The 24,816-nt window shown below is 37.7% G+C and overlaps 1 protein-coding gene across 8 annotated transcripts in view; it reads right to left on the bottom strand.

Moving 5' to 3' along the window:
• The window catches only part of LOC127433500 (spermatid perinuclear RNA-binding protein-like), a 169,733-nt gene that overhangs the window by 13,742 nt on the left and 131,175 nt on the right, over positions 1-24,816 (bottom strand). For 6 of the 8 annotated variants that reach the window (XM_051685453.1, XM_051685455.1, XM_051685452.1 and 3 more), the window contains 10 exons: positions 24,063-24,207; positions 14,394-14,485; positions 13,881-13,976; positions 13,506-13,617; positions 11,726-11,823; positions 9,564-9,669; positions 9,379-9,462; positions 6,426-6,637; positions 2,237-2,389; positions 2,022-2,156 (listed from right to left, as the gene is read on the bottom strand). In XM_051685453.1, the coding sequence (XP_051541413.1) occupies positions 2,022-2,156; positions 2,237-2,389; positions 6,426-6,637; positions 9,379-9,462; positions 9,564-9,669; positions 11,726-11,823; positions 13,506-13,617; positions 13,881-13,976; positions 14,394-14,485; positions 24,063-24,207 (1,233 nt within the window). The remainder of the gene's footprint in view (positions 1-2,021; positions 2,157-2,236; positions 2,390-6,425; positions 6,638-9,378; positions 9,463-9,563; positions 9,670-11,725; positions 11,824-13,505; positions 13,618-13,880; positions 13,977-14,393; positions 14,486-24,062; positions 24,208-24,816) is intronic. The other 2 variants (XM_051685457.1, XM_051685459.1) reach the window with 1 other exon arrangement.

Raw genomic sequence — 24,816 nt, 5'->3', positions numbered from 1 at the left:
TATCTTTCATATAGCCTACACAATGTATACTCAGTTACAAGTGTGTCTTTTTGTGGTTTGACAGATTGAATGAAACCTCTTCAAGGCTACACACAGAAAAATTGACTAATAATTCTAATTGTTCAGTTTGCAAAGTTAAACCAGTTTCATACACTAACCTGCAAACTCATCAACGTCACTTTGTTCATTCTTGAAGAAGTACAAAAACCTTCGTAATTTTGGTGTGTATGCGTTCTGTGCAAGGAGCTCTAAAATACCAGTCCTGTGTTGTGATATCTGTGCTTTGCGATCCGCTTCAGTAAATGTTATATCACCCCCTTGTGGTCTCCCAACGCTATTACGCCAAACATTAAACAAAAGCCCAACTAAGTGAATAGGAAAGCATGCAAATTAGGCTTCTAATTTAAATGTCAGCTAATGTTAATATATCGATGCCTTAAAAATATATAAATAAAATAACATACCGATCAATAATCGATATATATAGAGATATTTTATGACATGCCTACAATACATATATTAAAGTTAACGTAAAATATAGATAAATATAGATTAATATTGTCAATTACAACATACAGAATAAAGATACAGTAAATACCCATGAGGTGTTATTGATTGTTTACATTTCACTTTAAGAGGCTGTGGTCTAGAAGGCAACCGATATATCGGTTTTACCGATATATTGGTGCCAATAGTTGCTTTTTGGAACTATTAGTTATCGACAAAAATGAAAGCCGACAGTTTCAGATAGTTTTTTTTTTTTTTATTATTATTATTCCTTTTTATAAGGTTATTAAAATGAGCACTCTGAAGAGGTTTTATTGTTAAGTAGATATACATAAACTATAAGTTCACGTTTAAGGTTCATGCTGATTTTGACTGACGGTGTCCCTAGAGAAAAGGGAAAATGTCTTATTTCAATACCAAATAGCTGATGATAACAATGTTTCTTTATAGTGTTTATTTTTGTAATACAGTGTAGATGATTCTAAGAATGAATGTTTTGTTTTCCTTATGCATTTGTATGAGCTTGGAGACCAGACTTTTCAAAATATATGTCCTGGTGTATTTTGTGCTTGTTTACAGTTAAAAGTCTGGTTTTATGGACCAAATCTTATTTTTTGTCTTTTTCTGGTTATTATTGGGATTTTGGTTGCACATTAACTGCATCTGGTATTTCTATCTGTGCCTGTCACAGTACGGAAAGACAAAGAACATTTTTAAACATTCAATAAATCAGTTTTAAAAACTATTGGATATCCACTTTTTCACCAGCTAAGTTATCTGTATCGGAAAAATCCACTATCAGTCAACCTCTACTGCGGTTATACTCTAGTGATTCGTATATACTCTCATCAGTAAAAATATTGTCGTGTATTTTTGCAGATAACCCCGACAGCTTTGCCGATTAGTCTGCAAAAACGATAAATTCTACATTTAATTCTGCTAGTCTCAGACCCACAGTCTTACAGTTAAATGACTATCTGACATTTTGCACATAAAATGGAAAAACACTTTCTCGATCTGATAAGCTTGATCTGACTAGCTGGTTGTATGCAATTATCGGGAGTATAGGCACACATGTTTTTGTCTGACTGGAAGCAAAGTCTTCCGGGATGATACAAGAATGAACTAATCATTGGATATGCCAAAATTCGCTAGGTTAGTGGCTAGGTTCGCTAGGTTATTAGTAATCTTTGAAATAGTTTTTTTTAGGCACTTACTAGCAAGTTAACTATCCAAGAGCAGAAAGGTATATTCCCCTTTATTTCTAAGTCATGTCTGTAAAATAGTCTGTACTTACTACTATTTACTTTGCTTACTTACTGCTCTACTTGATACACTGAAACTGTGTTATTATATGTTTCAGGTAAACCCACCCCAAAACAGCACAGAAATACAAAACTAACTGTGACTGGTTGCTTTGCATGCTGATCACAGTCTCTTTCCAGTCTAAGTGGATGGTTCTTAGCAAGAATAAGCTACAATGTGACATGACTTGAGACTGTGGTGCAGCTTACCTCCATAACGAAGCGTTTATCGTGACTTCCTCCACTCTCGGAGATGAGCTCGTACTTCAGGCCTCGACGTTTCTCATTGAGCTCCATCACTGGGTTCTTCCCACTTGCCGTCAAAATAGGACCCTGAGTTCGCACCTAGAAAGAGAACATTTGGAATATTTACATGTACAATGCTTTTTAAAATAAATGTAGACCTGCTGATGCCGTTTGTGTACCTCCAGCGTGTTGGAGTTGTCTGAGGATTGTAACGTGTTATTGCTTGAGTGTGTGGACGTCTCGCTTTTGCCCTCCCCGTCTGACTTCTCATCTGCACTCATAGAGTCCAGGTCAGTGTCGAAGCCTGTGGGGTAACCCATCGCCTGCAGCACCTACACCACAGATTCACAAATAAATCGAACTACATAAAGGAAGTACCGCATGGAGACACTACAGGTCCAAAAGTCCTTCTAATTAACAAGTTTGGACCGATTTTGTATGTGTGTGTGTGTTCCACTGAAGACAGACCTATAGGTTTGGAACCACATAAGGGGTGAGTAAATGATGATGGAACTTTCCATTTTTTGGTGAACTATTCCTTTTACCGACTACACCAAATCAGCCCTAAACTTTAATGAGAATTTAAATTTTTGTCACAAAAACGACACCATAAGCTGAAAAGTTACAAGTTCTGTCAAAGCTTAGAGAGTTAAACAAGAGACTTCACTTTCTCAAGCCAAATGTTTTGGGGCTAAAATATTCCAAAATGATTAAACATGCTGGGAAAGTTCGGTTTATTCGAAAGTTCGGAAAGCAGGCAGCATCAAAAACAGTTTCTTGGCTACCAAGCTCATTATTGAGACTGAAGTCACCATTTTGAAAAGACTGCTTATATAAAAGTCCATGGATGCATCAAATATGCCCACAACAAAGGCTCAAGGCTGCAGAGATCAGAGTGTCAGTCTAGCTTCCATTGTGTGCTTATTTATGGAACACAGTAAACAAGAGCAGGTGGAGATATATAGGAAATAAAGAAATAAGGAAACTGATGTTTTACCGAATTAAACTGACACCGAACAGCTTCAGTACTATACAGTACATATACTATGTGTCAAGTATACTAAGGTCTGTCAACAAAAAACACTTCTAGTTACACAAACTATTGGCTGATACCGATACTCATATTTTGCCACTTACCTAATTTTATCATCAGATCACTGTTTTGCTCAGGAATTATGTTTTAAAAATATACAGAGGTACAAAAGCTTTTATTTGTTCTAAAAATAAATAATATCTATTGAACATGGATTGGATCTGTTGACAGGCCAAAATTTTAAAGAGAGCCACAATGAAAGATAAATAGAAGATAAAAAAAAGATAAAAAAAAACTAAATATCAAAAAATGCTGAATGATGTGAAAAAGGATTATTTTGTACTTCTACAAAATTTTTTGCACATCTGCTTTTGCAGTTCAAAACATCACAATTCACAATTTACATGTATGCACTGTACAGTATATAACAGAACAAATCTATACTATGCATATGTTGGGCAATTCCACAGAAATGTCAACAACATCATGGAAAAATAAAAAGTTTTAACCAAAGTAACAAAACACCTTTTAAGTTCTATTGAGGTATAATGGATATTGGATAATGCCATACACACCGCAATAGGGCGCCGCTTGCTTACACGATGCTGACTGAAGAGCGACTGAATCGCTGCGTGCAGTCTTTTTTTTTAAGCTTTCAAAGATAAGTAATCACACAAGGTTATATTGCAATTTCAATCTTAATTCAATCAATCATGTAGCCTTAATGGATATCATACCAATGTCTAAGAAGTTAAAGTTTGCTGCTTTTTTAAATGTTTTGGATGGTTTTACCTCATCATGTATAGGTAAGTGCCGTTTTCACAACTGTCACATCTGTAAAGTTGGTTTTTCCTCATTAATATGAGAATGAGAATGATTATAAATTAATTATTACATGTTCTTAGGAGTGCCGACCTTTCTTCATCTGGATTGTGCATTTGAATTCACAGAGTTTTTACAAAGTGTGATGATAATTACTTTTAAATAAACCATCGGTTTTTCATAGTGGTGGCCGATACATCAGTGCATCCCAAGTAAAAAAAAACATACATTTTATCCATAGGGTAACAGTTTATATGATAACTTATAAACCTTTAAAGAAAGACCTACATGAGCTCAAGAGGTTGTTAATGAATGGTATATGCTTCTGTTGAAGTCATCAGTCTTATTTTAACTTCATTTAAAAACAAAAACGTGTTTAATAGCAGAATATCTGGTGAAGAACTACACTACCCATATTCTTGCAGAAAAGCAATCCACCTATCAGAGAATCATGGTGAACACAGAGCACCAAAAGAGCTCTGCAGCGACCACCCACTCGCATGATGTACTGTGAGTGACGCAGTCGAGTCTGTCTCCCAACACTCTCAAACAACTTATCTATTTGCATATATCTAATAATTTTGCAATAAAAAATGACAGTATACTTATTAACAACTCTAAATCAATAGTTTTATATTTTTCCACTGTTTATGTCATGCATTATGTAATTTGTCACATCGATTATGTCATTCACATACTTGATTTTATTTAATTCCCTCATTAAAGAGGTTAGGTGCACAGTCTTGTACCTTTGTGTTTTTGTCCAAATTTCAAAAACTTTATTGCTTCAAATCAAAGTTTGTAATGTTGTGATTTAGTCCGAGCTGGTTGGTTTGGTTCATGGCTTAGAACTGAATGAATGGAAAATACACTTCCGACTCAAAGACAGTTGAAAAAGTGGGCGGACACTATTACGCTCTACAGCTGGCATTAGCATAAATTGTCTAATTTTAAGGTCAGTTTTCTCTTCCAGGTCAACTATTGTCATGGCTATGCAAATGTTTCAAGAGAATCTTATGTTAGTAACTGTGCATTTTATAGCTAGCTACCTTAATAATAAAATGTGCTGTTTAATGCCAGAGACATTTAAAGGTAATTATCGCTCCTTTGAGTCCTGGGGTTTGTTTACACCAAAGTAATGCAATAACTCAAGTTAAAGGCAACAAGAAACACTGTTCGCAACCCATTTTATTACCATAATCTGAATTGGTGTTCAACGAGAAAAACATTTTAGGAAAAACCCTGATTTTATCCATTGAGTATTGATTGGATAGTGAAAAGTTGTTGTTAAATACCAGTATGGAGCCAGATGGTTGGAGGGGAGGGTTAAAATGTAGGGCTTGGTGATGTGAGCCAAAAAGCAAAGTCATTTTAGAGGCGGAGCAAGTTAGCAAGTTATTATATTTTAATAAAAGACTACAAAGTCAAACTCTTAAAAATAAGACCAGGAATGTGCATTAAGAAAACAAACAGGGTCAATTTGGATTTCATGTTGACTTGTACAAGGAGACTGTGCACTTGCTTAGAGTATCTATTTGAGGGTAAATGCATGCTTTAAGTGTGTGTCTATGGAGAAGGATCTTATATGAGCGGCAGCGTTCATTTGTCAGTCTGACCTAAATTGGGGCTGTTGGTGCCGTTAATGGCTGTAGAAAGAGACAGAAAGAGGATTAGTCCAGTTCTGTGCTCAAGAGAGCCTTTGTTCCCAAGCACTTTGGGATTACATGGATTTGAGCCCTGTTTGCATCCTGGGAATCACTGGTGGGTGTGTGTATGTGCTTGTGAAACAAGTCTAACCAGTCTTCCTGAATGGACTAACAATGGTATAACATTAATTTACAGCCATTTTTAACCACCAATCTTGAACCGGGTTTGTAGATTTGAGTCTCTGTCTCTGTCACTACAGCAAATCTACAAATCCGGTTCAAGATTGGTGGTTAAAAATGGCTGTTAGATTTAAGCTCAGCAATATACAGAATAGTTCACCCCAAAAATAAAAATTCTGTCATCATTTACTCACCCTCGTGTCCTTCCAAAACCGTAAGACGTAATTTTTTTCCGTGGAACACAAAAGGTGAATTTTTGAAGTTTATTCTGGACTCTCAATTCGATAGAACAATATAAAAAGTGAATGGGGACTGGGGTTTCAAGTTCAAAAATGACAAAAAGCACCATAAAATTGGTCCATATGACACATGCGCTACATTCCAAGTCCTCTGAAGTCATACGCTAGCTTTGTGTGAGTAACAGACCAAAATTTATGTTGCTACTGACTGATGATATTCCCCTCCGCCAGAGCTCTGAAACGGACAACAAAAGGACTGGCAAAATGGCAATGGGTTCCATTTTTGATTTAAGAGCTACAGGGGAGGGGAAGATTTTCAATGAATAATGACTTTTGGTCTGTACCTCACACAATGAAAGAAATGGTTTTGGAGAGAAGGCTTACGGCTGAAGTTAGCAAAAAAGGCTAAAATCTTGTGACAAGTAAAACGACTGAACTCCAGGTATACCTTTACAGCCACATGCAGCTTGGCAGTCTTCTTCGAGGAGCCAGAGGCTTCGTAAATAGTGCCGTCTACGTCTACAGACATGGTGAAGACGGGGGCGTGAACCGGACCAGACTGAGACAGCAGTTTATACTGCAGTCCCGGCCGGATCTGGTTCAAGCGCATGAGAGCGTTCATGGGTTGGTTTGAGTCTATTGCTTTACTGTCAAGAACTGCTGCAAGGGAAAGGGAGAGAAACTTTAGCGATTATATCAAAAGGAAGCTGTCTTTAGACACACAGCTCATCTTCTAACTTTGTACTATCCTAACTTGTCCCATCAGCTGGTTAACTGCTAAATTCAGCTGCTTTGAAAGCAATTTATTTGAATCCGGCGAGGAACAGAGGCTGGGGACAGCAGCGCGGCTCCAAGAGAAATTAAGAATCAATGGCATTGATTTCCCAACAGTTGCATGATTTCTGCACGAGAGAAAGAGATGGAAACACAGCAGGAGGAGAAAGAAAAGTAAAGACTACAGCATGATAGATTGAGAGCATTAAGCTGAAGAGCTTGCAAATTAAGAAAAAGCAGGTAAGAGATTGATGGAAAAATACAGCAAAGAAAGTTAAAGATGGGGGGAAATGAGGCTGGACATATTGTAATCTGTCTAGAAAGAGAATAACAAAGCTTTTAAGGCCAGAGAGTAAGAAAAACAGAAAATACAGTGGTGTTCAAAAGTCTAAGTCTGCTTGTGAAAATGTTTCTATTTTGCATTCTTTTCTAATTTAATAGATGTTTTTTTTCCCAATACAAATAATTACAGCTGACAAAATTAACGTGTTAACGCATGCGATTAAGTAAAAAAGTTTAAGAGATTTCATGCCCATCACAATGAATATGCAACCTACATGGGGACTAGTTCAATTAGTCAAACTCCCACTTAGACTTTGTGAAACGTTTAAAGTTACTTGAATTGGTGCAATTTTAGTGCATTTCTATCTTTATACTGCAGAAGGCTTTGTTTGGAAAATGTTAATAAAGCATCATATTGTTACATATTGTTTTATTTTCTTCACTAAAAAAGGAAATAAATGCATTTTGACGAGAAAATAATTATATATATTCAAATTAACGTGATTAACTATGAAAAATTATGCGATTAATCGCAATTAAAACTTTTAATTGACTGAGAGCACTACAAATAGTATTATCAGATGAAAAAACGTACATATTTCAGATTTACTTTGCCATGTTTATTTTCCATCTTTCCCAAAATTCTAAAACTTTTTTCAAGTGTATTTTCAAGTTTAAATAAATAAATAATAAAATTCCAGATTTTCAGTATGTTCTTAGACTTTCGGACCCCGCTGTATGTAGCCCCAGTATAAACAATTTAATAATAGTAAATTATATGTGCACAACACTTTACGCATTGCAAAATATCTATTGACAAGGCTGTAGGTAGATTTTGGTGCTGACACTTTTAATACAGGAATAGTTAACCCAAAAAAGATAATTCTCTCATTATAATTTACTCACCCTCATGCTGTCTCAAACTCATATGACTTTCATATGATTTTTTTAAGGATGTATGCTGTATTTTTGTCCATACAATATAAGTCAATATGGTCCAAAACTTTCAAACTCCAAAAGGATATTAAGGCAGCATAAAAGTAATCCATATGAAGAGTGGTTTAATCCATGTCTTCTGAAGCAAAACAATCACATTACATTCATTCCTTTTTCACCAAAATGCTTCACTTCCACCCAGATTTCCTATACAGGTTCATCAGAGAAGCTGGTTCACTCGTCCCCATGCTTCATGCATGCACGCGTCAGTTCTCGCGTGAACATGCAAGCATGTATATGTGAAGCACGAGGAGATGTGAATGAGCTTCTCTCATTGTATGGACAAAAATACCTCATACATCCTTAAAAAAAAACGTTGTTTCTGCATGATAGAAAGAAAGTAATACGAGTTTGAGATGGCATGTAGGTAAGTAAATGATATAAGAATTTACATTTTTGAGTGAACTATTCCTATAAAACAAATATTTGGCCTGGTCAATATATTGTCTATAACTACTATGAATACGTGACTAACATTATGCTGATACATAATACAATTTCATGTAAACAAATGTTATGGACTGAAAACTGATGGTATTAAATGTTGAAATGACTTAAATACTTGTTTTGAACAACATTACTCAATTCACAAAAAAAATTAAAATTTATAAGAAAATTTGTATTTAACTACAGTGCTGTTCTCGATCTGAAACAAGGTGGAACTACCACTACAGTTAATCAGGCACTATTCTCAGCTGATGCGAATCATTTCAACATGACATACACTACCAGTCAATAGTTTTGAAACACTTACTCAATCTTTATTATAATTTTTTTTTTTTCACATTTTAGAATAATAGTAAAGTCATTAAAACTATGCAATAACATAAATAGAACTATGGGAATTATGTTGTGACTAAACAAAATCCAAAATAAATCAAAACTGTGTTATATTTTAGCATCTTCAAAGTAGTCACCCTTTGCCTAGAATTTGCAGACATGTACTCTTGACATTTTCTCAACCAACTTCTTGAGGTATCACCCTGGGATGCTTTTTAAACAGTACTGAAGGAGTTCCCATCTATGTTGGGCACTTATTGGCTGCTTTTCTTTATTATTTGGTCCAAGTCATCAATTAAAAAAAATAAAATAATTTAATTACATTTTAGATTTATAATGAAATAAATTAATATGGTGGCACAATTATATTTTTGTGTACAAAACTAATTTCGAACATTTAAGCATACACCTTCAGATCAAAAGATTTTTAAGATCATGAGAAACATTTCAGTCAAGTGTTTCAAAACTTTTGTCCGGTAGTGTATATTAGCCAATTAATCAGCCTGGATGATATTTTGATCTTTCATTATTCAGTACTACTCAAAGGTGTGTGCGTGCATGCATGAGACCTTTTCGCAGGTTGCGTTTCATCTTCTTGATGAGATCTTTGTCATCCAGCAGACCGTCTTCATAAGGTCTCTTTAGTCCAAGACCTGATAAAACACAAGAGCACAGGTAATGTCCTGATAAAAACATCTGCGCAACAAAGGGGAACACTGGACATCACTTTTAATTAGTAGCCATGCATACTCGCCTTCTTTGTCTGACCAGGGGTATTTCTGTGAGGGTTTACTTGATGGGAGAGGGTCCATTTCTAACACCTTATAGATCTGCCCAAATGCCATGAGCCGCAGATAATGCTGAAACACACAAACACAAAGATTAGATATCTTACAAGAGGTATCAAGGTTATCAGTGAGCACAAGTAAGGACAACAAAATGAAAAGTAAATGATGTGCTTCTGCAAAAATGCAGACCCACTTTATATTAGGTGTCTTTAACTACTATATACTTCAGCATTTGATACAATGTACTTATTATGCACATACATGTTGTTACATTGAACTTACATTTCAAGTACCTGCATTTATTTACATCTGTAGTTACACTGTTAACCTTAACCCCTAACCCTAACCCAACCCCACCCCAACCCTACTCCTAAACCTACCCGTACCTCAACCTTAGTAGCAGCAAATTTGAATCTTCTGAGAATTTTGCAGAACAACATGTAGTTACACAATAAATACATTTTATTGTATGTATTTTAATGTTAGTACATAGTAGTTAAAGACACCTAATATAAAGTGGGATCAAAAATTTTTCAGAAACACACAAGCAAGTCGCCCTTATCTTCCTTTTAGATAAAGCAATAAGTGGCTGGCTTGAGCCCATAGCTGTAATATAAAGTGGCTGGCAACAGGCATGATCAACTGTATGTGTGGAACATCAGGCACTGGAATAACACTTTGAATGAATCACCACCTTCAGAGGAATTATATGGCACAGATTACCACACAAATAATTCATGCTGCTCTCACCAACAACTCAACGAAACACATATTAACAAGGCTGTTAGCTTTAGCTAGAAGACCCCATAAAGATCAGTACAAGGGGTATTACTGGGAAAGAAGTTTGAGCACATATTGGATACACAACAAGTTTTATTTATAGTATTAAGGAAACCTGTGATTCATCTCTTAACAGCTAAAAGATGGAATTGACAATGTTGTATTTCCCAATGAACAAGCACTTCGTAAGGACAGAGGTCTTAATCACAACAAAACAGCTGGAATGCTTAAAATTCAATATAAGAAAGATTAAAGTGATATTTTAGGGATAATCTACAGTCAGCGGCTCATTAATGTAAAATAATCTCAGACAGGATAATCATGGACTCTTACACGGAGCAGATAACCACTGATTATCCCGCTTATTACATGACTACTTGCCAAATAAATAATTAAATGAACATGAAATAATGACCTGAAATTAAGTTGATTTGAAATTGATTTGAGTTGAAATTGGAATATAAAAGTTATGTTGAATTATTTTTATTATTGAAAGTTGGAGTTTGGTAAGCAGTTTTAAACAACATGCTAAATTTACGCTCAATAGAGGTTATAGATGCACATAAAAATGTTTTCTTATTCATTATGCTCCAAAATAATTGTTGCTTTCATTTATGACAATAATAAGGCAATAATAAGATTTGATTAATATGTTAAGTAGTGTGTTAAGAGAGTGTGTGTGTGTGAGTGTGTGTGTGTGGGCAGGTTTAAGTGGTTTACGAGGACTTTTTTTTAGGTTACAAACTGGTAATTACAAGGGTATTATGCTATAAATGTGGTTTATGAGGAAATTTCTAGTGTCCCCATAATTCAAATGGCTTAAAAAAAAAAAACATACTAACGATGTTTTATTGAAAATGTAAAAATGCAGCTCACACACACACACACACACACACACACTCTCTCTCTCCCCGGGGCAGAATGTAAGATCTAATTGAATATTCACAATATATTTGCAATGATTTTTTTGGTGGCTAGTGATTTTTATTCTTCCTAGAGTTTCCCAAGTCTGTGTCATGAGACTAGTTTTGCAATCTTTAGTGCCTCTGACTTCAATAGCTTCGACTTGAGCAGTGTGTGTGTGTGTGTGTGTGTGTGTGTGTGTGTGTGTGTGTGTGTGTGTGTGTGTGTGTCTGTGTGTAAGATATAGCAGTAATCTAGAGAGCACAGATGAGATAAGCGGCTCGCAGAGCAGCATGGGCACACACACACACACACACACACACACACCTCCTCTTCTCACTGTCATTCTCTCTTTCTCTTACACACACACATCCACTCTTTCTCTCTCTCTCTCTGTGTGGCTGTCACCTGTTTTTCACACACATGACTGAAGGTCTGGTCATACCTGTGCTTTGTATGTGATGGCCTCTGCCTCCTCATCTGTCATGGCTGACAGTGTGTCAGTGGGCTCCTTCTCACAGGGATCATGTAGGCCTGGTCCACCTAAGAGGGAATGGAAGACATCCGTTCTACATTCAGGAAATACAGTTGATTACATGTATCTAATGTCTTAAAGGTATAGTTCAACCATACTCACCCTCGTGTCATTTTAAACCTGTATGCTATTTTTATTTATTTTTTTTAAATGAAACACAAAAGGAGAATTTCACTCTGAAAATGACTACAAAAGTAGTGTGGAGCACAAAAATGGCACAGCAAACCTAAACCAATCCATCTAAAGGAGTGATACTTGATTTGAGAGTTGTAGCTGGGGGCGGATATCTGTTCTTTTTAGTAACACAGAAATGTTACAAACAGGCAAGAAGTTAATTAAACACTAAAGTGTATGTTTGCCATTAAGTTATGCTTCGAAGCTACAATAACAATGGACAAATTTTAAAAATATATAAATGTGGGACGGACTCGTTTCTCATCCAATTCGATTAAATATTAATACCTGCATCTCATTATTAATGAATTACTGAGAGAGAAAGCAAGCACAAGAGTGCAGAGGAATGGACTGGTTATGTCAAGGGCAGATAAATGAGCTTCTATTATTCCTCTGGGCCACAGGAACTAGAGCTTTGTTAATGAAACTCAGATCTGATAGTGACAGTTGTGCTGTCATCAAACTGTACTAGCTGTCGACAGATATGGGTTTTTCAACATCCGATTCCCATATCCAGAGAACAGGGTGGCTGATGGGCGATATAATAACAATAAATGAGCAAATAAGATGTACACAAAATTGCTGAATTTAAATGAACACTTATTTTACACAATTGAAATTTTACTTATTTTACCAAATGGGCACAGTTATTTGCAGATAACTTTGTAATCAAATATCGGCCGATATATTGGCTAGGCCTGGCCGATATATCGGTCTAACATAATACTATACAATGCATAGTCACATATTTAACATGCATATTCAAATATCCAGAACAGCTATAAAAATAGCTGATAACTTTGCGAAATGGCCCATAACCAATATTCTAAATTAATAATGTTTTACTTTTGATTTGTACTTTTTAACAGTATTCATACTAAAGCTCTAACAAGCTTGTTTTTCACATGCTTCAATTAACAAGCAAAATTTGTACATGACTCAAGTTCATGTTCAGTAGCACATAATAATGTACAGTTAAAGTAATAGTTTAGTAGACACCTGGCACTGTTGAGAGAAGACAAATAAGCAAAATGTATAAAATGTAAATGTATAAAGCAAAAAAAGAGTTTTTTGTCTCCTAAAATTTATTTGAAAGATGTTTTTTTTTCTATGTTTCATCAGCAGAACGATCCAAAACACTTTAAACAACAGTGCAGCCCATTTAAAAGACTACTGTATGTCTATCCCTCACAGCCTCGGTGTCGTTCCCTTTAAATATTCAAGATGACGCTACTGTGAATAAGGTCCATACCAATATGGGCATCAATATATCATGCATCTCTAATTATCAGTAGATAGCTAAATCTATCATTTTAACTGTTTGCCTTTGAATCAAAGTTTTTAATCTTGACAAAACCATGAAACTTGAAACTTAACTTAATAATTCCACTCAGAATGGAATTACACCCTGCCTGAAGCATCTGATGTTCTTCTCCAGAACTTCAGAAAAGTTTCAGTTTTTCACTGATAAATTGAATTTTCTTAAATTGAAGCTTCTTTTTGGAGCTATTCATACCTGGCAGCAGTATGCCCGAGGCGAGGCACTCCATGACCCGACGCAGAGCTTCTCCTGCCCCCAGAGGTCTGTTACACGTGGCGATGGCCTTTTCACATATTAACTCCAAAGGCTGAGGACACAAAGAGGCACTTTGAAAGACTGGTTTTCCGTTTATGGATCTATTGGCATGTCAAAGATCTAAAGATGTTAAGATGGCCCATGCAGATGGCATTTTTAACTAGACAATGGTCACTGTTACCCATTCTACTCCATCCCTAAGATATTCATATCATAAAACAACTCTATTGGTCAATAGAGTGTACCAGCCTTGATATACAGTAACAGCTATGATGCAAAACACCTGTATTTGAAGAGGGTCTATCAGATACTCACCCATCCTTTCAGTGGTTCCCACGCCGGTACTCTATTACACATGTATCTCAGTATTCGTAAGACGATCACGCATGACTTTAGGCCGTTAACTCTAGCCTGAGGAAACCAGAAGAATAGACCAATGAACCAAAAGCAACAGTCAAAGCCAGACTTTAACCACCAAATCTCTAGATCTTGACTTTGCTCTATATGTGTGTGTATGGTACAGTGTGTTACTGGTCCATGCGTTTGTGTTCGGATGATGGGGGGGAGGGGAGCGGGGCTTATGTTGGGTGGGGATGGAAGAAGGGAAGATACAGTCCAGGAAAAGCACTAGACAAATCCTTCATGATAACAAGCAGGTTATGGAAAAACAAAAACAGGCAAAAGAAAACAAAGTCTAACAATTGCTTTTGTAGCCTTACGATACTTAAAATTGGTGATGAGGTGTCGAGCTGGAGGAAATCAAGGAAAAATGGCATGTTGTTTTGGGTCATAAGGCTACAATAACAATGAGAAGAAGTGAGCGCCAACCTGGAACCATTTGGCATGTCGCAGAGAGGCCAACGCCACCAGGCACCTCTGTCTATCCAACAGGTCCGCCGGCTCGCTCGACTCAACGCTCTCTATCGGTGAGAAGAACGGGACAGGAAATCAAATCACACACGCGTAATCACGCACACTCACACACATACGTACATACATATGATGGGGGGGGGGGCCTGTTAAGGCACAGCAGGTGGGGAAAGGGAGGAAGCCGATTGGCTTTGGTGATCCAGTGCATCCAAAAGAGATGAAAGCTTGCATCTCTTTGGCTGGCTGGAAACTAGAGGAGGGATTTGCAAAAGGTGTTAGCATGTGCAAAGTGTCGTGAAATGCTAAGACCAGCCTAGACACTGATTGAACATGGCTGTTTAATGGGAGTTACACAGTGTCCTAACCAGGCACAACATAATAAGCGGCAAGTGATACATTTTTCATGTTCAAGATTAACGGTTCCAAGAGTTTTTGTAATAATCAGCTATGACCGCACAAAGCGACCACAGATAATGCAATTTGATGGTCACTTGTTTTCTATTTTTATTGTGTCATGCTGGGTAGAGTGTTTCATTAGACCTACATTGAGCTTTGAGGTTTATAAAGATGGTATATTCTTCTGTAGAATACGCAGGTTAATCCATGTGTTCTGAAGCGATATAAATGCTTTGGGTAAGAAACAGACCAAAAATTAAGTCCTTATTCACAACAAATCTTGACATTCGCAATCTCCTTGTTGCGTTCACGAGAAAAGCTTGTTTGTGCGTCCTCGCTGGTAACGCAGAACACTGTACACAAACCAAACATAGTGTTGTCAGAATCACCGTTTTTTAAACTCAAGTTGATCTATTTTGAAAATACATTCATGAGTTAAACAACTTAACTTAACAAATGGGTTAAGTTTTCTTTGGGATACTTTTAAAATGAACCGCATTTTAAAGGTTTTAGGGTAAGGTCTTAAACAGTTTAAGCAAAAAACGATTGGCACAGGTAGATTTCTGCTCATTTCTCTAATTTTGGTTTGCATGTAAACACCTTTACAGGCGTTCTTACCGCCTTATCCATTGTGAGCAAGCGTAGTGCGCAACATTGTTTACGTTTTGACGTCAAAAGCAGAGAATAACCCAATGATTTCAAAACTCATGTAAACATCCATTCCTTGTGTTTTTGGACATTTGAAATAAGCTGATTTGTAGAAGTTATTAGAGTATTGGTGTGCATGTAAATGTGCTGATTGTCTAGTGAATTGTTTTATATTGTTTCCACTATCGGGTCAACGCGAGCCACGGCTATCAACTGGTCAGCCGGGTCCAATAGCCTCGGACCTTGGGCCGCGAGTCCAAAACCGATCTGCATTCCCACCATCGGGCCTATAGCCCCACAGCGCTGCCCCAAAAGCTGCTCTTAATACGCCACTCTGGTGCCAACGTCACACACCCTGCCCATTTCACAAGCAAGAGGGAAGCTCAAGCTGAGGTATCAGGCTCTGGAGACTAGCTAGCCCTAGAAATGAACATTTTGGTATTTGCTTGGTGGAAAGCGAGACCTGAATAAGCGAAACTCCGCCTTTGACATTGAACACACCTCAATTCTCAGTTGGCCTTCTTTGGCCCAAGAGTAATCAGAGAGCCAAAGGCGCTTGGTTGTTGGCCCCGAAGAGGCACGATGAAGACCTAGAGGTGAGGGAATGCAGCTGACCCTGGCACGCACTAGCACGTCCTTATTTGGCCCAATAGTGGAAAAGCAGCTAATGTGATTCATCTCATAGATTGTTGGTTTGGTTCAAGGCTTACAACTCTTTATTAAAGCATTTTCTGAAATCCCTATGGAGAAAATGAATGGGAAAAATACTTCCGGAACCAAGGCTGTTCCAAAAGTAGGCTCTCGCGGTTTCGCTCCATTAAGCATCAAATATGTTCTGATTGACTACGATTTTGCCACTTTGAACAGCATTTCGCTTTCATCAAGGACAGAAAAAACACTTAACAAGTTACTGTAATTACGTCATGCTTAGTTAGGTGTTAATGTCAAAAGCAGCCACACATGCTAACACCTCCAACGAATCAGTGCCAGTTTGTGCTTGGATTGACACTGGAATAATGAAAACATGCAGTGGGTATTGTTGTAGACCAGTCACAACAAGAAAAGAAAGATCAAACGCTCATACACAACACACTCTCACACATTTAGAGTTTTCAGAACATCTCTTTATCTCTCCCACCCAAATAACACACAAGCTTCTAATTCTTTCTTTCATTTGCTCAGTATGTGAAAAATCTTTAATTCAATTATAATGATAACATTGTGTTCCTTTGTACATAAACAAACAGATAAAAGAAAACACTGCTGCAGGGTAAATCCAAAGGAAAGGTGTGCAGGTGTACAGGATGTTAATCATACATGTTTATGTAGAGATTATGTGACAATAAGTGGAACATTATTCTTTCTTTCATAATTCTTCTGTGGATTTTAATCAGAATGGCCCAGCTGAGGCTGGTTAAAGAGGAAGATCTGTCAGAGTGATTGAGGTTTACTCCTCCCTCTAATCAATAACACACACATACTGCAAAACTCCATCTTTTATCACCTCACAAACTTCAAATTCCATATATTCTAAATGAGATGAATGGTTCAGTATATTATTATCTAATGAAGCAAACACATGTGGATCTTCTCCTGAGTGAACTGTGCGAAAAACATGTCTAGGTCACATTTTAGTGCAAAATCAAAAGAAAAACAAGATCAATTATATTTTGCATAAACAAAAAGAAAGCCTTTTTTGGGACAATTATTTTCATGACAATTAAGCACATTTCCCCGTCAAATTCTTAATTTATAACTGCTTAATTTGTAACTGAAATTTACTGTACACTAATAATAATCTATTGAAAACCCTCAATGAGTAAACTGAGAATTTTTTATTTTATATTTATATTTTATTTTATCCCCTTTTCTCCCAATTTGGAATGCCCAATTCCCACTACTTAGTAGGTCCTCGTGGTGGCGCGGTTACTCACCTCAATGCGGGTGGCGGAGGACAAGTCTCAGTTGCCTCCGCTTCTGAGACAGTCAATCCACGCATCTTATCACGTGGCTTGCTGTGCATGACACCGCGGAGACTCACAGCATGTGGAGACTCATGCTACTCTCCGCAATCCAAGTACAGCTTATCACACGCCCCATTGAGAGTGAGAACCCCTAATCATGACCACAAGGAGGTTACCCCATGTGACTCTACCCTCCCTAGCAACTGGGCCAATTTGGTTGCTTAGGAGACCTGACTGGAATCACTCAGCACGTCCTAGATTCGAACTTGTGACTCCAGGGGTGGTAGTCAGCATCAATACTTGCTGAGCTACCCAGGCCCCCCCGAGTAAACTGAGAATTATGAAAAACTCAAAAGTAAAATGTCTAAACACTTTAGAGTAATCAGAATTTGGATAAGTACATATCTGACATCAAAATACTTTTACCATGCAAACTTTTGTAATAGTCCTTAAAAAGGCTTCATTTTCATTAAGCAAAATATAATTTCTTATATCTTATCTTTTTTTCTCTCCCCTTTTTTGCCCCAATTTGGAATGCCCAATTCCCAATGCACTCTAAGTCTTCATGGTGGCATAGTGACTTGCCTCAATCCAGGTGGAGGAGGACGAATCTCAGTTGCCGCCACGTCCGAGAATGTCAACCTGCGCATCTTATCACGTGGGTTGTTGAGCGCTTTACCACGGAGACATAGAGCATGTGGAGGCTTCACGCCATCCACCGCGGCATCCATGCACAACTCACCACGCGCCCCACCGAGAGCGAGAACCACATTATAGCGACCACGAGGAGGTTACCCCATGTGACTCTACCCTCCCTAGCAACCGGGCCAATTTGGTTGCTTAGGAGACCTGGCTCGAGTCACTCAGCATGCCCTGGATTCGAACTCGCAACTCCAGGGGTGGTAGTCAGTGTCTTTACTCGCTGAGCTACCCAGGACTCCCATATCTTTTCTTTTGATTTTGGCTGCAATATGACCCAGACAAGTCATATTATTTTGTGATATTCACCCTCTAATATTGTATTGTTGTGTGTGTGTGTGTGTTGATGAGTACTGCCCACTCAAGCTAGTCTTGAGATTAAGCCGTTTCTCATTTGGACAGGGCCATTGACCCCGCCGGGAAATACAAGGTGCTACTGTTGTGATCTACAACCCATCCCTCCATCTATCTCTCTCCCTTCTGTCATCTCTCATCCCTCACTCCAGGGGCAGTGTCCACATCTGACACATCTATTAGATGGATGAGGTGTGTACTGGCACTAGTATTGATTCCTCAACCCGGATACATTATTTCATTTTCTTCCCCACCTGCTTCGAACGTTCAACATCAAAGAGTGTGTGAGAGTAAATGAACAAGAAAACATGTTGTAACATTTGGAAAAGTGTCAGATTACAATTCTTGATTAAATGTTTTTCATGGCTGATGCTGATAACTAGAGAGTAGGGTGGCTGATGGCAGTAATATGTGTGATATACAAAAACTTAAATTAAACTAATATTTTACGCAATATTTACTTAAATTCACTAAAACTATTTGAAAACAAACTGTGCATTATCCATTGACAGGGAAGTGACCCAAGGTAGAACTAAAACTTTTCTTTACTGCTACAGCTATGCTGCAAATTTTGGCTGCCGTCTGCCGTTTTTCGCACCCCAATTTAACAGCTATCTTTTACACAAACAGTGAACTAATCATAAAAATATTGGTCTGATTTTACAGAAAACCTCTCAAATAAAAAAAAAAGATTCCAATAATTCATTAATAATATTGTATATGTTTACAGTCTTATGATGAACATACATTTTTTGATCCTGTCTTTGAAAGCCTGTAATTCAGGCTCTGTTTGCTCTACGACCCTGCAAAAAGTTATTTTTTGTTTTGTTTTTTGGCATTCAGCCTATTTTGTGATCCCTCACACATTCTCCACTGTTTCATAGAATATCTCATCCTGTGAGTAGACTACAAGCTTAATCTCGGTGTCAAGGGAAAGCTGAAATTTGTAATATTATTTTTTCGTTTGTAGTTGAGAAAATATTTTGCCAGTGATTTATCATGCTTTTTCTGATGGCCTGCATGTTTCATTCTAATAGGACATAACATTGGATTATTCACCCGAGCATGCTCACAGACAAGTAGAAAATGGCTCTTTTTGTGGCTACTTGGGGGTTTACAGAAGCATTGACCAGAGCAGACATAAGACGCTTGTCCTTGTTTTGCTGAGATCATATTTAACATGATTCTTTTGATAATCATCTCAACTGTAGTGTTATGGCAATTACTTAATTTCTTTTCTATTTGAAATGCTTAAATTAAAGATACATCTGCTTCAGCTGCCAAAACAGTCAGTCACAGGTCATGGCACCAAAAACTCCAACTCCAACAAAATGCTTCCATCCTGACTTAACTGATCTGTGTTCCACCCTAAAGTGCCTCTGCATCAGCAATAACAACCCGTAAGCCCAATCAGGTTTCACATAATGCATTCAGATTAATGTCATGACTTAAAAAGCGGGAGCGAGAGGAGGTGAGTGATGTGAGGACATCGGGGAGAGTGAGTTAACTGACAGATTAAAGGCAATAAAATAACATACCAACACTAATAGCTCTTAGGTACACCTGCTGGCCCTGCCAGAGTCTATCCGTAATGCAATAGCCTGCTCTTAATGTTAAGATCAGAATGTAATATATTTTGTAAGAGAACAAGGCTAGAGGTTGAGCAACAAAGTGCATGTGTGTTTTTAAGAAAACAAAGCAGCAGGTGGGGAAAAATCATAATCAAATGTTTTTGTACATTTTCTAAAGAGAAAATATATATGGTGCCTGCAATAATCGCCACCACAAGGCTAAGGTGGTTGCCAAAGCGTAGCTATGCGGTTTCTTATGTGCTCTGAATGTTCCTTGTGTGTAGGTAGATGTTTGCTAGGGTGTTCTGGGTGTTTCCTACAATTGGTGGTTACTTACTAACCCAAGTCAAAAGAGCCCACAAACAAGGCTGATATTATGGTGCCTAAATATGGCTCAAACCCCTCCTTCAAATGTAAGTAAATGGGATTTTTTGGGGGTTATTTATCATCACCAGGTGAAATTCTTAAGTTAAATTATTGGGTGTTTCTTCAATTTTAGGTAATTTTAGCAGTGTGAGCTACTAGAAATCACTGTGAACTTATTGTTGAAGCATTTTTTGAAAACTTATTTAATTTGTCTACTGACAAGGTCAAACAGTGTATGTACATGCACCACAGGAGATTTGTAATGTCTGTCATTTCTTATTGAGAGTAATGAGAAATCCAACCACAGTGTCATTTCCACCACATCTCAAATTCTGTATTGTAAATAGAATTTGGTGGTGAAAAGGAAGCTGATGGAAATTATATTTTTAATGTTTTTGAAAAATAAAAATAAAAAAGTCCCGACTCCTTTGTCTATGGCTAATTTCATAGCTAACATTTTATACATCCTAAATACACACAATAAAAATAATATTTTCACACTTTTAGTATAAACTGACAAAATTACAGCTTGATTGGAAATGATGCCCAATAAAAATATTCTACTCACAAACGATATTGAATATATACCTTGAATTTTCTTTGTTTTCATCAAACATCATTTGTCTCATATTTCATGCTGTTCACTGACACTTTTGTTCACTTGGTTAACAAGTACACTAACTACACTAATACTAGTACACTATACTAAATATATATATTATTAGCTGTGGGCCAATTGTTATTATTGAGACAACTATAGAAACCATTGTTGCACAATAAATATTAAAATAGTTTATGTTTATTCCACTCTTTGTTTAGATCAGTGGTTCCCAAACATTTTCAAACTATGGCACCCCTTTATAGTGTTTTCCCTCGCAGCACTCCAACCACTGAAAAATAAATGAATAAACAAATATGCTATTGAAAACACTCTTTATTTAAAAAGTTTAATACTAATATTAAAAAGTGTCTTTAAGTGTTTAAATAAACATTGATTCAAGCTTTAAAAGTAATTATTAAAGAGCTAGTAATAAAACGGAGAAAATATTCTATAGGTTTTTCAGTAACAGCAGCAATTTAACATTAATAAATCATAATATAAAAACATTCAAAAGTAATCGAATGCAAAATAAAAGTACTTAAATTATTGACATAATCTTTACTTTATGATTATTAGCCAACACTGATAAGCCAAAACATTATGACCACCTGCCTAATATGCTGTTGGTCCTCCACGTGTTGCCAAAACAGCGCCGACCAGCCGAGGCATGGACTCTACAAGACCCCTGAAAGTGTCCTGTGGTATCTGGCACCAAGACATTAGCAGCAGATCCTTCAAGTCCTTTAAGTTGCGTGGTGGAGCTGACATGGATTGGACTTGTTGGTTCAGCACATCCCACAGATGCTCAATCGGATTGAGATCTGGGGAATTTGGAGGCCAGGGCAACACCTTGAACCTCATGTTCCTCAACCCATTCCCGAACAAAGTGTGCAGTGTGGCAGGGCACATTATCCTGCTGAAAGAGGCCACTGCCATCAGGAAATACCATTGCCATGAAGGGGTGTACCTGGTCTGCAACAATGTTTAGGTAGGTGGCACATGTCCAGTTGATGTCCACATGAATGACCGGACCCAGGGTTTCCCAGCAGAACATTGCCCAGAGCAACAGACTCCCTCCACCGGCTTGTTGTCTTCCCACACTGCATCCTTTTGCCATCACTTCCCCAGGTAAACGATGCACACGTACATGGCCGTCCACGTGACATGGACCAGACGACCTTCTTCCACTGCTCCAAGGTCCAGTTCTGACACTTGCGTTCCCATTATAGGCACTTTCGACGGTGTACAGGGGTCATCATGGGCACTCTGACCGGTCTGCAGCTATGCAGCCCCATACGCAGAAGGGTGTGATGCACTGTGTGTTGTGACACATTCGTCCTGTAACCATCATTAAAATTTTCTGTGACTTGTGCCACAGTAGACCTTCTGTCAGTTTGGACCAGACGGGATAGCCTACGTTGCACTTGCACATCGATGAGCCTTGGGCGCCAAACACCCTGTCTCCGGTTTGTGATTTGTCCCTCCTCGGACCACTGTCGGTACCACTGCTGACCGGGATCACACCACAAGCCTTGCTGTTTTAGAGATGTTCTGACTCAGTCGTCTGGCCATAACAATTTGGCCCTTGTCAAAGTCGCTCAGGTCTTTACTCCGGCTCATTTTTCCTACATTCAACACGTTGACTATGAGAACTGATTGTTTGCTTACAATCTAATCTACCTTGACATGTGGCCTTGTTAGGAGATGATCAATGTTATTCGCTTCACCTGTGAGTGGTCATAATGTTCTGGCTCATCGGTGTACATTAATAATGATTCAATGCAGTCAGATTCTGATTGAAGCAGACCTGTCATTGAAATTTATTGGGCTTAAAGCTACTAAAGTTATCCAGCCAAGGACAGTGAGTGCTTTTCTCTTTTTCTTGTCAATATTGTTGTTTCGTTAATATTAACGATAGGCTTATAACAAACAGCAGAAGGGATTTTAAGCTGCATTTACACATTGCACAGACTTGGATACTCATGAGTGCTTGTGAGTGTTTGAAAGCAGCCGGCAGTAGTCAAACAGCACGCGAGTACCGAACTGAGTCAGTACTCGGTACTGCCGGTACTTTCAACATTGGTGGCTATTAAAATATTGAAATGAGCAGAGAATCCGTGGCACCCCTAGCCAGTCATGGCGGCACCCCAGGGTTTAGAACCACTGGTTTAGATGATCAGTTTTAAACATGTAATAATTCAGATTTTTATATGAATTATAATGTATATAATTTTTATATTTTTTTATGGACTTTCATACTTTAATATTGAAAGTCTGGGTCTGGGACAAGGCAATAAGAATCTGTACATAAAAGGCATCTGAAACATACATTTGAAAAATAAATGATGAAGGCATGGTAAAAAAAAAAAAGTGTTTACATTTTAATATGATATTTATATAACAAGAAGAAGAAAGTTGGAATCTGTTAGTTTTAATAAAATTCAACCCCTGGGACAGGAAATTTCCTTAAGTTGAAGAAATGACTGTTTCACCATTTTAATCCTGAGAAAGATCTAAATATTTGTATTCACTAGAAAATATGACGCATTAAAGAAGTGACATGCATCGCAAATGCCGTTTCATGCTATCTTTAAAGTAGTTTAAAGATAGAATTTATCTTTAATCTCTCTCTGCTCATCCTCCTCCAGCTCTCTCTTTCTTTTTCAGCACCTCCTGAGAGTGACCCCCCTGGTCAAGAGCCTGACAGCATGCAGACCACTCAACCTGCTGCTGAATCAGCTCTGTGTGTGTGTGTGTGTGTGCGTCTTTTGAATATGAGATAAGCCCAGTGGTGTATGTAGGTCTCCGGAAGAGGTCTGGATGCAGAATAAAGAAGAATACATTAAGGCTCTTTCTTGTAATGGAACATCACTACCAATGAAAACACACACGCACACACAAACACACACACACAATTCATTCATCTCTCACCTCCTTTTATGTCTTATGAAACTTAATGTAACAAAGGACAAAAGTGTGTCCACAGTCTGAGGTCACAGGGATCACATGCAGGCACACAAGCACAAACCTAGCTCTTCCGTTTCGCCATCGTCTCTAATCTCTGGGGAGGTGAGTGTGACCTTCAGCATCAGTTTGGGTTCTGTAGTAGTGCACACTAGGATGGCAGCCTTGGGAATACAGCTTTGCACCTCATACTTCTCCTCTGTCAGCTTCTGTTGGGGTCAAAGGTTAAAGGTCAAAAATAAGCAGAACCATAAGCACAATTATCCTTTCCTTAGCTTATGTGTTGCGTCTCGTAACAAAAACATATGATTTTTGATGCCATTGACATCAAACCTAGTACAACGCATTTAAAGGCACTATATTTGATATGTAAAAGAACAATTTCGATTTAAGCGCTAAAGGGAAGATTTTTAGCATATAACTACTTACATTTTGGTATGTTTCTCACATAAGGATATCGTATGGCTTCAGAAGACTTAAACAAGTGATATGGACTACTTTTATTTTACCTGGTATTTTACACAGTCACAAATATTTACAAACCAGGTTATTGGTGAAAATGAGAGTGTAAATGCTTGCTTTAACATTTAATGTAATCTGGTTTGATGTGGAGGTCCTAAGTGTTATCTAGGTCTGTAATCCAATCAATTAATTCCAGCCACACATTTCCTATCCACCACACTCTTTTCATGTAAACCAGGGATCAATTACATCTCCCACCAAAGTGACCTCAGTATGTTTGAGTGTGTAATAAAAAAGACTGCAATTGAGCAGATTTTTTCTCACACACAAACAGGGGTGGATGGTATGATCAAAAT

Source organism: Myxocyprinus asiaticus, chromosome 43 (genome assembly GCF_019703515.2).
Source record: "Myxocyprinus asiaticus isolate MX2 ecotype Aquarium Trade chromosome 43, UBuf_Myxa_2, whole genome shotgun sequence".
Classification (NCBI taxonomy): Eukaryota; Metazoa; Chordata; class Actinopteri; order Cypriniformes; family Catostomidae; genus Myxocyprinus; species Myxocyprinus asiaticus.
This window is presented reverse-complemented; position numbering and strand designations above follow the sequence as displayed.